At 44.3% G+C, this 14,969-nt stretch overlaps 1 protein-coding gene and 1 non-coding gene across 6 annotated transcripts; both read right to left on the reverse strand.

The window, feature by feature from the left end:
* Position 1: 1 nt before the first annotated feature.
* Positions 2-8,037, reverse strand: cstf2 (cleavage stimulation factor, 3' pre-RNA, subunit 2). 5 transcript variants are annotated; one of them, XM_018733701.2, is made up of 16 exons: positions 7,941-8,037; positions 7,494-7,572; positions 7,005-7,174; positions 6,622-6,758; positions 5,879-5,998; positions 5,459-5,563; positions 4,918-5,020; positions 4,766-4,828; positions 4,571-4,579; positions 4,131-4,190; positions 3,428-3,575; positions 2,109-2,257; positions 977-1,131; positions 799-879; positions 354-492; positions 2-138 (listed from the first exon to the last, which is right to left on the reverse strand). In XM_018733701.2, exons 1-15 carry the CDS (start codon positions 8,017-8,019, stop codon positions 370-372), a joined length of 1,581 nt encoding a protein of 526 aa, XP_018589217.1. In that variant the 5' UTR covers positions 8,020-8,037; the 3' UTR covers positions 2-138; positions 354-369. The 5 variants fall into 5 exon arrangements, with proteins under 5 accessions (XP_018589217.1, XP_018589213.1, XP_018589218.1 ...); XM_018733697.2 differs by having other exon boundaries at positions 5,459-5,581; XM_018733702.2 differs by lacking the exon at positions 4,131-4,190 and having other exon boundaries at positions 5,459-5,581.
* Positions 8,038-10,443: 2,406 nt separating this feature from the next.
* On the reverse strand, positions 10,444-10,516 carry trnav-uac (transfer RNA valine (anticodon UAC)). Its single transcript has one exon. It is a non-coding gene; the product is annotated as a tRNA-Val (tRNA).
* Positions 10,517-14,969: the final 4,453 nt, after the last annotated feature.

Here is a 14,969-nt window from a genome sequence, read left to right on the forward strand (position 1 = left end):
GGAGGGGAAAAAAAAAAAAAAAAAAAAAAAAAAAAGTACAACTGTGCATGTTAAGCTTGTCTTCTAAACTTCTCATCTTCTCCAAAGTCTGATACAAAAAATGGAGCACAGGTGAACTATGGGAACATCTAAAACCGCCTTGAAGAGAAGACAAAAAGGAAAGTAAGGTTATTAAGGTCACATCTTCCCAACAACTTCCACTTTCTACACCTCACTTCCAATGAAAGTCAGAAGCAGGAAATATATACCACGGGTTGGTAAAACTTCCGCGTTCATATTCAGCCAACAAGCCCTGAACTTTGCTACTGATCAAATAGTAGAAAACCTTCCCTCAAGACGGGTAAGGACCACACCTGTTCTCCGTGCTCCTCAGGGTGCCCCGGCTGTCTTCTGGATCTGCTCCTTGAGAATCAGGATGCTCTGCCTCTGCTCTGGTGGCAGCATGGCAATCTGTTCAGGGGTCAGCTGCAGGACCTGCATGATCAATGCAGCCTGGACAAAAGGCACACCAGAGATCAGTCCACACAAAGCCCTCCAACTCCCCAGTGACACCATCCCATTCAGAATTAAGACACCCTGTATCACAGCATCAGAGCACCAACTTATTTAAAGCAAACATTCCCCTCATAATTCACATACACCACTAAGCCTGCAGTTATCTAATGAACACAAAGCATAAGGTGAAATTATCTGTGAAAGTATCAGCCAAAAGTGCTAGCACAAGTTCAGAGCAGGTGAGGATTCAAAGGGTACTGTGCACTGAACCTTGTTCCCCATCGCACGGAGAGCAGCACTTACCTTCTCATGGTCCTGTGAGGTGACTTGGTTCTGACCTGGACTGAAGCCTCCTGTCTGGGGCACTCCTGAGTGCCCAGGAGCCTGTTGAGGCACACAGGCACACCAATTCAGAACTAACACAAAGATGCATTTTCTCTGGTAGAGTGGGGGGGGGGGGGGGCAGACGAGGATGACTCACCGGTCGGGCAGGTGGAGGCGCACCTCCTCCCATGCCGTGTGGCATGGGGCCTTGCATACCGGTTGCCATGGGAACCCTCTGGCTCGACACGGGACCTCTGCCGTCCAGGCCGCGGGCTTCTACAGCCCTGGGGTCACGACCTCCAGGCATAGGAGCTGTATTACGTACAGACAGCATCAGTAACACATTTGTGAGGCGAATTGCTGTTCTGAGGTGTTTGAACTGCCATCATTTCTTATGGGGAAAATGCATTTGGTTCCAGGATGAAAAATATGTTACCCCTAAAATTAACTGAAAAAGAATATATCACCAGCTGCTGCAGTGCACTTTCATTATAGGGGACCCTGTTGTGTGAAGGATGCGTGTATTTCCATAAAAGAATTGTGCCATTTTTAAAAAGGGTTGTATTTCATGTTTCTCAATGACAAATAAAATCCTCACCCGCCCCTAACTAAGCTGAAGTGCTACAATGACCAGCTAACTACATAACTAAAAACGACATTGAAAAATATCCTTTATTAAATTGATGATTATACATATACAAAAACCAAATCTCTATGGTTGCATAGAAACAAGCACCGATTGCAAAGAAATACTTTTTTTTTTTTTTTTCCCTTCTTTGAAGCGAGTCACATTTCTGGGAATGTCATCAAAATTACGAGAAAATAAGGAATGTAGTTGAGGCTTCATTGTGCGTCTCTCGTTTCACTATGCTACCAAACCAGAATTAATTACTGTGGCACGCCCAGGCTGATGGGGGGGGGGACTCACCACACCTGTGTCTAATAACAACCTCTACTTCAACCCCTGTGCTTGACGGTGAAGGACGGAGACCGATGCACAACAGCCTTACTGTGAGCAAGGAGTGCAGACAACCCTGTCCAGCCCCACATGCCCAACAAGAACCCCCCCCCCCCTGTACCCCTTCCCAAGCACCCCCTTTCCTCCACTCCTCCCCCGTAAATAAAAGGAGCACAAACATGCACCGGCTCTCTCCTGCATCGTGTGTCACAATTATGTTCCATTTTATAGCTTCCACACCTTCCAGGCTCTGGGCTACATGTCGGAGATCAGCAGAGTACAAGGAATTTCTGCTGGTAACAAGAAATTATTTTCACAACATCCCTCTTACCCCTGGCTTCCATGGGCGGGCCCCGTTGGTCCATCATGGGCCCTCCTCTCATATCATGTGGACCTCGCATCTCAGGAGGAGGCCCACCCCCGACGTGTCCCATGTGCATGGGTGGGCCCTGGTGTGGGGGGGCCCCCATAAAACCACGGCTGGAAAGTGAAAGAAAGACACACAAAAAGAAACGCTGAGAGAAAAAAAAAAACAACCTTTGCATCAAATATTAAGAGGGGAGGGGGATAATAATGAATATGTACATCATGTACAATTACCCAAATGTGGAGGAGCACTCAATCAATATATAATAGGTCCTTGACTTAAATACAGCTGGGATCCACAGTCAAAAGTCAATTTAACAACTCCAACATCATGTTTACCACAATGCAATCAAAAGCTGGATAATGCATACATCCATCCATTATTTAACAAGTTTGAAGTATTTTCAAAACCTAAGTTATGACAAATTTAAAAAACAAATACTTGAACACTCCCATTCGCCCACTATCGAAAAGTGTTTGTCCAGCACCCGGTCGCAATGCTCTGCTGTATCCCCGAAAGAGCATGAGAGAGCATGCCTTTAACTTAAAATTATATCGAAATTAAAAGAAACTTTTAAAACTATTGAAAATAAAAATGCTTCATCTCCACAACCTCCAATTCAACTCTGTTAACCAATTCATTATATAAACATGTTCAATGTTTCTCAGCATTGGCTACTTTTGACTGAAAATAAAGAGATTCTCTCCTAATACTCAAATTAAAAGAATTCCATAAACATGCACAATCTTTCTCATATCCATCTTGGACACAGAGGAACACCAGACTGGAGCTCTAAACACTGCAATGATCCCTACTGTTCCTATCCTGTCTGGGTGGGATTAGCTGCTAACTAGCACCTGAACATAGAAATGTAGCTCTTTTTACTCTGCAGCACACAAATTCCAGAAATTTTAAACTGAACAATGTGTGTATGTTCAAAAAATTTCGCTTGAATGTGTACGATAAAAAAAAAAAAAAAAAAATTACTAGAACAACCGGTCAGAACAAGCCATTTTATTACCAAACACTTTAGTTTTGACAAAGAACTGTATCCATACTACTCTGTGCTGGAGCCTTTAATGGTAAACTTTAAGGCTTCATCTCTGGAGGTTTATGATCCTCCTGAAGGGATTTCATAAAAGTTCAGGCAAAAGGTTTGCTTGTTCACAAAATCAAAAATGCTTGATACTTTGCAGAGCAAGCTGTGCTAAGGGCACAAAAAATACACTGCGGTCCTGTGTATTAAGCGATGCAAACACAGAAAGTGACGATTCCTTCCTCACCTGGGTTCCACTACCTCCCCTGTCACCGAGAGCAGTGTGCCACCTCGAGGGTCATTGGGGCCATCACCGAGCAGGCCACGAGGAGCAACCACCGAGGGGCCGGGGGGGACACCCCCACGCATGGGAGCCCGTGGATCTGCTATGGACACTATGGAGAGAAAATGTCTCGTGAGAAGGCTTGCTGATGGACAAGGTGACAGGACCAAGGACACGGCAGCAACGCGATGCGTAAACTCACAACGATAGCAGATAGGGCACCACACCTACACACAGCTTGAACACAAAGGCACTTAAAGAAAGGTTTCCCATTCTTTGTCACTTCCTTGTAGATGTTTATCAGCGGCAATTTTCAATTGTGTAAAACCAACTCGTGTGAAAACAGTTCAGCTTCACTGGACACATGCCTGTGCACCTGTGCTCGCTCACACACACACACACACACACACACACACACACTTACACAAACCAATGCTATCATAACAGCTACACCTTCTACAGACATTAGCGCAACTGGTTCCGGGAAAAACTTTAATTAGGGCCTTGCCCTTCCTGTAATAATCTTTCAAGAATTCCCATAACTGAGACTGTAGCTCCCAGTCAGGGAATTCAGCTTCTGATCATGAAAAGGTGATGGGATACAGAGACCAGTTATCCTGTTCCCTTGGCTTGCCTCAAGTCAGGCCCTAGGAGCACTTAGCAATACCTTGCGGCCGCTCGATAGCAGCCTGTGCTGACGATCCTACGGGAGAGTGCTGAAGGCTTCCTGGGTCAGCAGGAAATAAAGAAAACAGCAGACACAGCTCAGGAACAACAGAGCACCAACCCAAAGGCCTGGTTACTGACAGGGAGGGCTTCACACTTGGGTTTACAGCTTTCATCCAAGACACAGAACTTGAGCTGGTAATGGAACCCCAAGTGGTGATACAGTGTGAGATCACAAGAAGGAGGGCAATATAAAAAAAAATGAAAAAGAAAAAAAAAAAAAAAATACAAAAACAGAAAGGGAAGGAAGGAGTGCAGAGGAAAAAAAAAAAAAAAAAACAGATGCTTCCTTCTGAACTCCAAGTGTAAAGCTACACAACACACAGATGCCAGATAGCAAGACACATCCGGAACATTAGTGATTAAAGAGTGACAACTTACCATGAAAGTCTGATAGAAAACAGTTTTGGGTGCAGATTGTTTGAAGATTTAACATGCAACAGACAAGTACACATAATTAAAAACTAGACCAGAAACAGTTCATATGGACAATGACAAGCAGCCTTACCTTTAATAATATTGTCACTGACAAAATACAGCTAAAGATTTACAAATTAACAAACATATGACACATACCTTGTCCACGATCCATGGGTACTGGACCGGTTTGGGGCATTCCCATCTGGGGTTGCATCCCACCTGCAGTGGAATGTGGGTGGGGGGGGGTGATCAAAGGGGGTAATCCGGGCCCTCCAAGATGAAGATTGAATGACTACAGGGTCTCTCACCTGCAGGTCCCATAGGTCCTTGCCCTGGCATGGGTCCAGGTACACCTGCCACCATCTGGGCAGGCTGCATCATCTGGGGGGCTCCATTTACATGCATCCCCACCTGCACAGACACAGAAAAAGAGGCGAGTTATGCATGCTCAGCACTTGGCACATCTGCTGGCCAATGGCTTCATTACAGTTGTGAGACAATTTAAGGCAACAAGAATTACAAAAATAACGATGCAGGTGGCGGTGTTGGAAAGCTGCTACATGGCTTGAAGACTTGTTACCCTCAGCTTTTAAAATATGAAACAAAATGGAAATGTTAAATTATCAAGCAGCAAAAAAAATTCCACCCACTTCACACAGCGGTACAATTTAGAAATATGCGGTGGATGTGGAAAATATCTTGGCCTATTGGAAGCGGGTAAACAAACACTAACATCGGAGTTTTTTTTAAAAAAAAAAAAGAAAAAAAAAAAAAAAAGAAGTACAAGAAGTAATTGGCCAAAATAGGTGTTGAGAACAGCAGCTCAAGCTGAAAGTACATGCTGCTCACCATTGGCTGTGGCTGTGGCACAGCGGGCTGAGGAAGAGGCTGGCCAGGCACAGGAACGGGTCCTGGGCCAGCCTGACTGCTGGAGACCAGGGGCTGCACCTGCGTCTGCCGGTGGAGCATTTTCTGAAACACAGCAAGTCCGCCACTAGCACCTCATATGGTCCCAGTAGAGACCGACTTAAATAAGCACAAAAGGCAACCACTCAGCATTAAATGTAAAGATGCTTAATTGGTATGTGGGGAGAACCTCAATGAATCCTAAAATCATTAGGATTTAACTAGTCTATTTAACTGGTCTAACTGGTCTACTGGCCATTCCTGTAGTCTGATTTTCTCCACAAATCAATTGTAGCATTTTCCAAAAAGAAAGTGGTAAACTGTCCACCATGCTGTGAATGCCAGCTTTGAAGAGGGTCTCACCAGAGCAATTTCAGGGTCCACAATTCGCATAACCACCTGGGCTTGCAGCAGAGCATAGGCCAGTTGGGGGTTCTGCAGAAGCATGTTTCTCGCTTCTTGTGGGCTGTTCTGCACACAGAGCTGCGAGATGCACAAATCAGTCAGAATACAGCACAAGACTTGTTAGTTTTACTACTTATTTGGCCACTTTTCTAGCCCACTATCAAAATCTCCTGCCCCTCCTCACAGACATTTACACAATTTTAAATTTACATTTATTTATTTAGCAGACACTTTTCTCCAAAGCGACTTCCAACGAACTCTACGTAGCGTTATCAGCCCACACACCTTATTCATTGCGGTGACTTACACTTCTAGATACACTACTTACACTGGGTTACTCGTCCACACATCAGTGGAACACACTCTCTGTGTCACTCGCACACTACGGGGAAACCTGAACAGCATGTCTTTGGACTGTGGGAGGAAACCAAAGCACCTGGAGGATACCCACGCAGACACAGTGAGAACATGCAAACTCCACACAGACTGAGTGGGGATCGAACCCCTGTCCTCTCACACCACCCAGGCACTGTGAAACAGCAGCGCTACTCGCTGTGCCACCATGCCGCCCGTAAATCACCAAACTTATGCAACAAATAATCATTTCGTGTCCAGAGCTCTTCTTCCCTTTGAAACAACATCACAGCAATAAGCTCAGTGCAGAAAAGAGACATATATAAACATGGACTGACACCACTCACTTTCATCTGTTTCATGAGTTCGAACATCTGCTCTGGAGGAAGACTGGCCACTGCACGGCTGATTGCTTCTGGGGCTTCCTCAGGCTGGCAGCTGTCACCATAGGGGGATTCAATGACTGGCGCACCAGTCCCCAGGCCTAGTAGACCAGACAGTCACAGTAGGGATGACATGCAAGGAAATTCAAGAGCCCCTCTTCACCATATCAGGAACAATGGAAGATGGAGTGATTAACTTGTGGATTATAAACTGAAGTCCCATCACAGACCAGAAAGTAGTTTGCTTCTTAATTTTTAATTAATTTTACTCAGTGACAAAAAGGGTAAAATTTTGAATAGTCAAGATAAGAGAGTATAGAGTACTAAGAAAAACTAAAGACATTTACTCTTGAGCTCCTCCTTGTTCTTCTCGCTGGCGGCATTGTCAACACGGAGGGCTCGTCCGCTGAACTCTCGCCCGTTCAGGTTCCGCATGGCACTGAGCGCCGTCTCCTGGTCCTGATACTCGCAGAAGCCATAACCTTTTGGTTTGCCTGTTTCTCTGTCATACACCAACCTGGAAGAGAGAAGAGAACAAAATGTCCATAAACTAAGCCACTTGTGGGGGGGGGGGGGGGGGGGGGCAATCTGAAATACTGATACTAATACTGAAAATATAAAAGCCTCAAACTATATAATGAGGTGGTAGGCAGTGCAGCAGTTAAGGACACGGGTTTATAACCTAAAAGCTGTCAGGTTGAGTCCCACTCCCTGCTACTGCGGTAGAGCACCCTTACAGCTTCAATAGGAACACAAAGCTGTGCCAGTTTCTTTGGAGAAAATAGCAAACTAACAACACACAACACAAAACGCTGTGCTGCAGGGAAGTGTCATACCTGAAACTGACAACTAAGCCGACCTCAGAGAAGATGTCCTTCAGCTGTTCCTCTGTGGCTTCATACGGGATGTTTCCCACTGGAATGAAGGAAACCAGAGAGTGAACACAGCGACACAAACAAACAAACACAGACACGAGTGTCACACCATTTCTTTTCTGAGAAGTACAGTGAACGTTAAACTCCTTCCTCCCTACACCAGTAAGCCAAGTTTAACTATCGAAAATTAGAAATGGAAAACCAATATTTAATCAGCACCTTTCTAACAAGGCTATGTGTTAAAATACTACTTCATCACCTGTGTTAGCTGTGTGTTGTGATCCAGCTGCTAGCTCCCAGCTACTGGACTGGGATTCACGTGTTTATTTCTACCACGGAGTAAGGCAAATTACTGAAAACACAAATAAGAGTTCATAAAACACGACGAGCCGCGAACAGCTACCTTACCGAACACGGAGCGAAGGGAGCGGTCAACAGCAGGGTCTCTACCCGCAGCGTTAACAGCAGAAGCCGCTACATTCGCCATATTGGACGAGTCGACAAGGAAGCCACTTCCGTTTTTACAGGTCTTGACCCGGAAATAGAAATGCGCTTATGGGAATTGTATTTTCAGAGAGAATGTGGCAGTTACAGCTTTACATATTTATTGTGCCTTCTAGTGCCGTAATTAAAATCCAAAGGAGATTTTATTTAGCTGACACTTTTCTCCAAAACAATATTCGTTTTGTATACTAAGCTGTATAGAGTTGTGTAAGCATTGATACAACTTTGCTCAAGGGTTCAGCAGCAGGAGAAGGGATTTAAACCTGGCTCCATCTGGCAGAAGATAACAGTTGTAACCACACTACTACCCACTGGCCAGCCTATTTCACACTTTCCACCACTTGATATAAATGCTTTATGTGTTATCTGCTTGACAAAGTTTAGTGACTGTAAATGAAGTACATGGAACCCTTAAATAACATATACATTGTAGGCCTAAATCTTTAGACTTATTTCCAGATCCTGAAACCAATAGTGTAACCTTTAATTTCAGATGTGGGAGGACCTCCCATCATATGGGCAATGAGAAATACAGTTTAAAGATGGTAAAAATTACTGATATGTCGAATTTTTGAAAGGTTCAGTTATTCAGCTGAGACATGTTTAACCAGATGCCCGCGAAGCTGTGGCACAGTATCATCACCAGCCTGCTGTAGCGTAGCCTTGTGCCACTTCTTCTCCATGGCACAGGGCAGTGTCTTCAAGTGCCACTCATTCGACCAAGCAACCCTGCCAGTCACTTTGAAAATACTGATCTCTTAACCCCAATGACGCTGTAAGAGAACATATGCACATAAATCCCTGCAAAATGTAAATCAAAGCAACAATATCCACAATGACCCACCACTGCAAAAAGACTACATTTCAGTAGAATTACAAGAATGATACAAGTGCTGCAAACAATATCAGCAAAACAAATTTAAACTGATCCTGGAATAAAAAACACAAAAATGATAATATTTTGAGGAAGGCTGAGAGTTTTCAGGAGAGGCCCAGGGCATTTCCAGAGTACAGATTTTAAAGAGCCACTACACTGTTGTTCAAATGCAAAGCAGGACCATCTTTGTGTCCACTTAGGAAAAAATCAGTAGCTGAGCTGAAGTGATTGACAGAAAGCTCATTTCACTATTGTCTCAATCAAACCATCGGCACAAAATCTTGATTTTTTTAAGATACCTTCTTTGAGAGGAGAATCAACCGTGGGAAACTGTTGAGCATCTACTTTCAGCAAACTAGATTCTGTTGCATTATGAAAAACTCCATTCTATCCCTCTTGACTGACTGCTGATCACACCAGTTTTTTTGGTGATGCAGATTCCATCCTGAGCAGCATAAGGAAAAAGGTGATATATGCATTTTTACAGGATGCCGTTTCTTTGCAGACCACACATGCAGTATGATCCACAATCCAAAACTTACTCGTCACTTGAGCAGCTGAGGGAAGGTCAGCTCTGTTACTATACATAAAGAGCATATCTTTTGACATCTTTAGATTGCAAGAGTAAACCAGAGCACCCAAGGAAAATCAATGGACACAATGTAATTTGACAATAAATTGTATTGGGTGGCACGGTGGCACAGCAAGTAGTGCTGCTGTCTCACAGTGCCTGGGTGGTGTGAGAGGATGTTGGTTTGATCCCTGCTCAACCTATGTGGAGTTTGCATGTTCTCCTTCTGTCTGCATGGATTTCATCTGGATGCTCTGGTTTCCTCCCACACTCCAAAGACATGCTGTTCAGGTTCAGCCATAGTGTGTGAGTGACACAGAGAGAGTGTGTTCCGCTGATGTATGGATGAGTGACCCATTGTAAGTAGTGTATCTAGCAGTGTAAGTCACTACAGTGAATAAGGTGTGTGGGCTGATAACACTACAAAGAGTCTGCTGAAATTTGCTTTGGAGAAAAGCATCTGCTAAATCAGTAAATGTATTATTATTTACGTTGCTGCTACTACTACCATCACCAGTAATGAATAAATAAATGAATAAATAAATAAAGTGCTCAAACAGCCATAAAGAGAATTTTGGACTATAATAAAATCCGAAGGAACCGAATGCTCGGGGTTTGTACGCTAGGGGGCGCAAGGACACTTAAAGTTACTTAAATCGGTTTTCGGTCTTAAAATCAATAGACGCAAGTTGGCACTAAAATTAAAAAATGTTTACATAAGTGTTATGGCTGGAAGTAAACTGTGATTTTATTCCACTAGTCTGCAGTAAAACTAGGCTGTCGAAAACTACGGATCTCAGGAAGTATAATTACATATCATTTTAAACTTTGGTATTGATATACATATATCTTGTAATTTAAAGAAAAATTCATAAATTCGGCGTCATTTTTAAAATGTTCACTCATATATTACTTAGTGAAAATCACGGAGGGAAAATAAAGAAATTCTTAAAAAGTCATGGTTCCACTGGGGCTCGAACCCAGGACCTTCTGCGTGTAAAGCAGACGTGATAACCACTACACTATGGAACCGCTATGTTCGTATCACCGCGCAATCGCTATAGATATCAATTACATCCATCATTTTATTAAACGGAACAGCGCGTGTCAGCACGAGACCGTTTGCCAATAAAGTGAAGATGATTATGATGGTTATGATTATGACGACGAGTTGAGAGCCAGTGCTGGCACGCAGGAGGGACACCTCGAGCGACCGTCATCATGCAGGAAGACCGCGGGGAGCACCGTGACCGCGCGCACGCACGTGCTGGCGACTGCGCTATTTTACGGCCTCTTTTTTTATCGAACACTTTCACTTAAGAACAAATAATAATCGCCATTCAAGAAGCAGTGTAGGTGCTATTTATCTATTATTTGGAAGAAACGCGGCGAGCACACGGCGGAGAAGGTTACTGACAACTCAGTTAAGTAACTAGTTGAGGCACATCGCCGGTTAGATCATGGTCTGTCAGCTCGGCTGCCTTGATCCTTGATCCTTTTGACCCGGGCTGCGCTGAACAAAGGATCCCAGATGGATGGATGGATGGATGGATGGATGGATGGGGTGGCACCACCAACCGCTGCCCTACAACCCCCCAGGACGCGCCGACATCCTCCTCCATGACCGCGATTAATTAATTATTAGCTATGGAATCGTAATTGTTGGGTTGGGGCAGCGGCCAGGGGGGGTTCCTCGATGTCCCGGAGAAAAAGCAAAACAAAAGTTTTCATTCCGTTCACAAACTGATCTGCACCAGTCATCTTATATTTTACGTATATAACAGTATTGTGTGTGTATGTGTATGTGTGAACAAAAATAAAATTCACACGCTGTCCCCTGATTAAAAACGGTATGTTCATTTCAGTTGAACATTCGGGGCCAATTAGAACTTCTCGAGACCGCGATGGAAATGCGGCGCTTGAGCTCCGTCTCGTACTCATTCTTTAACATCTTCCGTTTTATCACACTGATTTGAATGAAGTTTTCATGACCTGGTGAAGTGTGTGTGTTACACCGACGATACGTCCATTGCTCACCTTCCCCTCCAGCATTTATACTTTCACACACACACACACACACACACACACACACACACACACACACACACACACACACACACACACACACACACACACACGGGGCTAAGACTTGAGACTCTGCTTCAGTTCGGGGCGAAAAAATAAAACTGAGCAGCTGACATTTATTGTGAAGCGATCATCAGACATTTCCATCCGATCGGCAGTTTGCGAAGCGGCACGTGCTGAACATGTGACATGTTACCGTTAACGCCGCGTGTAAATCCCAGGACTGTGGACACGGAAACGGGCTGCCGGAGGTCCACTTGAACACGCACCTCCACGCTGGGATGGGTCCCACTGGCGATCGGGGAAAGGGACACGTGTTTGCGGTGTGCGGCGGAGTGGGTGGAGGAAGTGCGCGAGAGATCGAAGACGCGATGCGACGCGACGCGACAACGACGCGACACACACACCCGCACCGCGCCGCCGCTCAGAAACGCGGGCCTTTTTCGGCGCTGCTGGAAAGTGCTGCGGCCCCCGAAAAGGGTCTCCCGCGTGAACGCACACAAGGCTTTTCCAACCCCAACTCCCCACCCCACCCCCTCGTGCACAGTGTTTGGAAAAATGGATCGAAAACAAAACGGAGGGAAAACAAAGAAAGAAACCACGAGAATGTGGAGGGTGCAGGGAGAGGCCCGGCGCTGCGATGGGCCTCGAAAGCGGCACAGGACAGGGCTTCGACTTGTCCCCTTCTGGCGCAGCGGCCTCCAGGAAAGAAACGTCCAGATGCGATAAATAGGGTGCAAAGAAGGCATCCTTGTTCGTTCCAAGTCATTGACCATATTACCAAGTCCAAAATAAGTAATGCATCTAGATGTTTCAGAGTGTAGCAAGGTCTTCACAGAAGCAGCGATGAGTTATGTAACAATAGACTGATGTATGTGGCAATATTTTACAATAGAACGGCAATTTATCCATCCACCTTCCTGGATCGCGGTTCCAGAGCCATGCTTTACATTTACTGTTACCTTTATTCGTTTACAAGATGCTTTGCTGCAAAGCATCATGCAAAGAGTCCTTTTGTCCAAGGTGATTTACAGTACTGGACACACTGTCATCCACTCCCTGCAACCATTCAGCCGTTCACACAGCACAGCAATGTTGCATACATTTTGATATTAAACATATGTACCAATTTTCTTATGGCTCTATAGCTTTACGAAGGTTTTGTTTTTTTCCTGTTATCTGTTATGTTCACACTGCTAAGCACCACTTCTTTGTAACTGCAGTTGTCTTCCTTGGACTGTTAGATCAGTGTCAAAACCATCATGTATATTAACCAGGCTAAATAAAAAATAACAGGAGGTAAACAAGTAGAATTTTCACTGACATACAAGGAGCGAGACATTTAAAGACAAATAACTGAATTGAATATGGCATCATTCTGTTAATCTCAGCCTATATTTGCTGCAATATGTACATGCAAGTATTTATTCTGTACTTTGCAGTAATATTTTTTCTGTATTTGTATGTCACGTTACACTATGAGAGCTGGGAGCTATACATTATTTATAGCTGTATAATAACCATAAAGGTGAATTGAACTGACTTCAACTGCATTGAATTCCACTGAATTAAGAAGCTGTAGCTGAAGATGAATAATTTTGTTCACATGTAGTCCTCATATAGTCCTGGGCCTAAACAATTGCTATGAATATTCCTGACCCTTAATCACTGTATAAGGTCTGTGAGTCTGAGACCCCTGTAGCATAGAAGCTAGAAGTATAACATCTTCAGGATGACCAGAATTACACCGTTTTAATGGGGGTGAATTACTATTTAAAGGGGATTTTAAAGGTTTGCGTAGAGGCACAAAATGACCCAAGACAAACCTTTTACATTTGTCTGACGCTTTTCTGCAAAGTGACTTACATGTTAAAGTTAAAATTATTTACCCATTTATACAGCTGGGTAATTTCTACTGGAGCAATTTAGGGTAAGGATCTTGCTCAAGGGTACTACAGCCAGCCATGAGGATCAAAGCTGCAACCTTTGGATGCAAAGGCAGCAACTCTAATCGCTATGCTAATGGCTGTATTGTAGGCTTTTGGCTCCATACATCGAATGCAATATACAATCACTGCAATTACATATGCTAAAAGAATAAGACGTGTTATGTCATCAAAGATGAGTTACGCATATTTCTTCAGCTCTGCTAATGTTGACCTCTTCTGACTACATTACACACAGTGTGTTAAGTCTGCTGGTGCCATGTGACGTTTTGTCAAGTGTTGTACATGTCTGTAAAAAGGCTTCTCATGGGTCTGATTTTGTGGATCTGATCCTGTGGTTAATGAAACAAAAATAGTTACAAACATATAACAACATATTTGTACCTAACGCTCTGTCTGTTATCAAACGCACTTTTGTTTAGCTGAGTTGTATGTTATTTGCTAAATGAATAAATGTACATTTCTAACGGCTTTCTTTAGCAGCAGCTATTATACATCATAGATGCATCTGTGTTGAGAAGTTTTATAAGTCTTACCCCGTATGCGTCCAAAGACCTAACCAGATGACATGTTCAGGGTACCATCTACTCTGGGTAAAGGCCTTGCACAGCAGTTGTTGACTTTCTGAGAATTGTTACGTCTTTTGAAACTATGTTGAAATTTAATTTGGCTGTAAAACTAAAAGAACTGAATGTGGACCTGTGGGTGACTGCTTATGTCACCTATAGGCTGTATCACACACACACACACACTTTCTGAACTGCTTGTCCCATACGGGGTCGTGGGGAACCGGAGCCTACCCGGCAACACAGGGCGTAAGGCCGGAGGGGGAGGGGACACACCCAGGACGGGACGCCAGTCCATCGCAAGGCACCCCAAGCGGGACTCGAACCCCAGACCCACTGGAGAGCAGGATCCGGTCCAACCCCCCGTGCCACCATACCCCCCATGCTAGGCTGTATCATTTCTATCATATTTAAGTGCCTTCGGAGGAAAACAGGTCAGGATTACGATGTTTTCTAAGGATCCCCGCTTATTGACTCTTTCCTTTTCAATTTGCTGGTAAATTAACTCTTACAAAACAATTTAATGGCAAATGAGCGCTTATCGCCCAATTTGTGGGGTTGCTGGTTACAGAAGTGAATCCCCCCCATACAAAGATGTACGCCGGTGGCCCTTAAAAATGACAGTTTCACCATGTTATTTTTCTCTTCCTCAAACCAACGTTATTGAAGGGGAAGAGGGACAGAAGCGAGAACAGTGTAAAAAAAATAACGCTTATTATAACTGGAGACTCGCACGTGCACCCTGCCGCAACTCAGCCGCGCCACGCCGACCTGTGTTTATTCACCTGTGTGTGGGGGTGGGGGGGGGAAACGGGTTCGCATTAGGACCCAGGGAGCGCGATCCGCTCTCCAGCTGCTGCGGTCTGAAAACGGGCAACGAGGGAAGAT

Source organism: Scleropages formosus, chromosome 13 (assembly GCF_900964775.1).
Source record: "Scleropages formosus chromosome 13, fSclFor1.1, whole genome shotgun sequence".
Taxonomy (NCBI): domain Eukaryota; kingdom Metazoa; phylum Chordata; class Actinopteri; order Osteoglossiformes; family Osteoglossidae; genus Scleropages; species Scleropages formosus.

Excerpts from the sequence above, each read along its gene's own strand:
- cstf2 (XM_018733697.2), bottom strand. The coding sequence starts at position 8,019 with ATGGCGAATGTAGCGGCTTCTGCTGTTAACGCTGCGGGTAGAGACCCT. Across the intron at positions 1,132-2,108 it reads CCCGCCCATGGAAGCCAGGG|CTCCTATGCCTGGAGGTCGT; the intron begins GTAAGAGGGATG and ends TACGTAATACAG. Across the intron at positions 880-976 it reads CGCCTCCACCTGCCCGACCG|GCTCCTGGGCACTCAGGAGT; the intron begins GTGAGTCATCCT and ends GTGCCTCAACAG.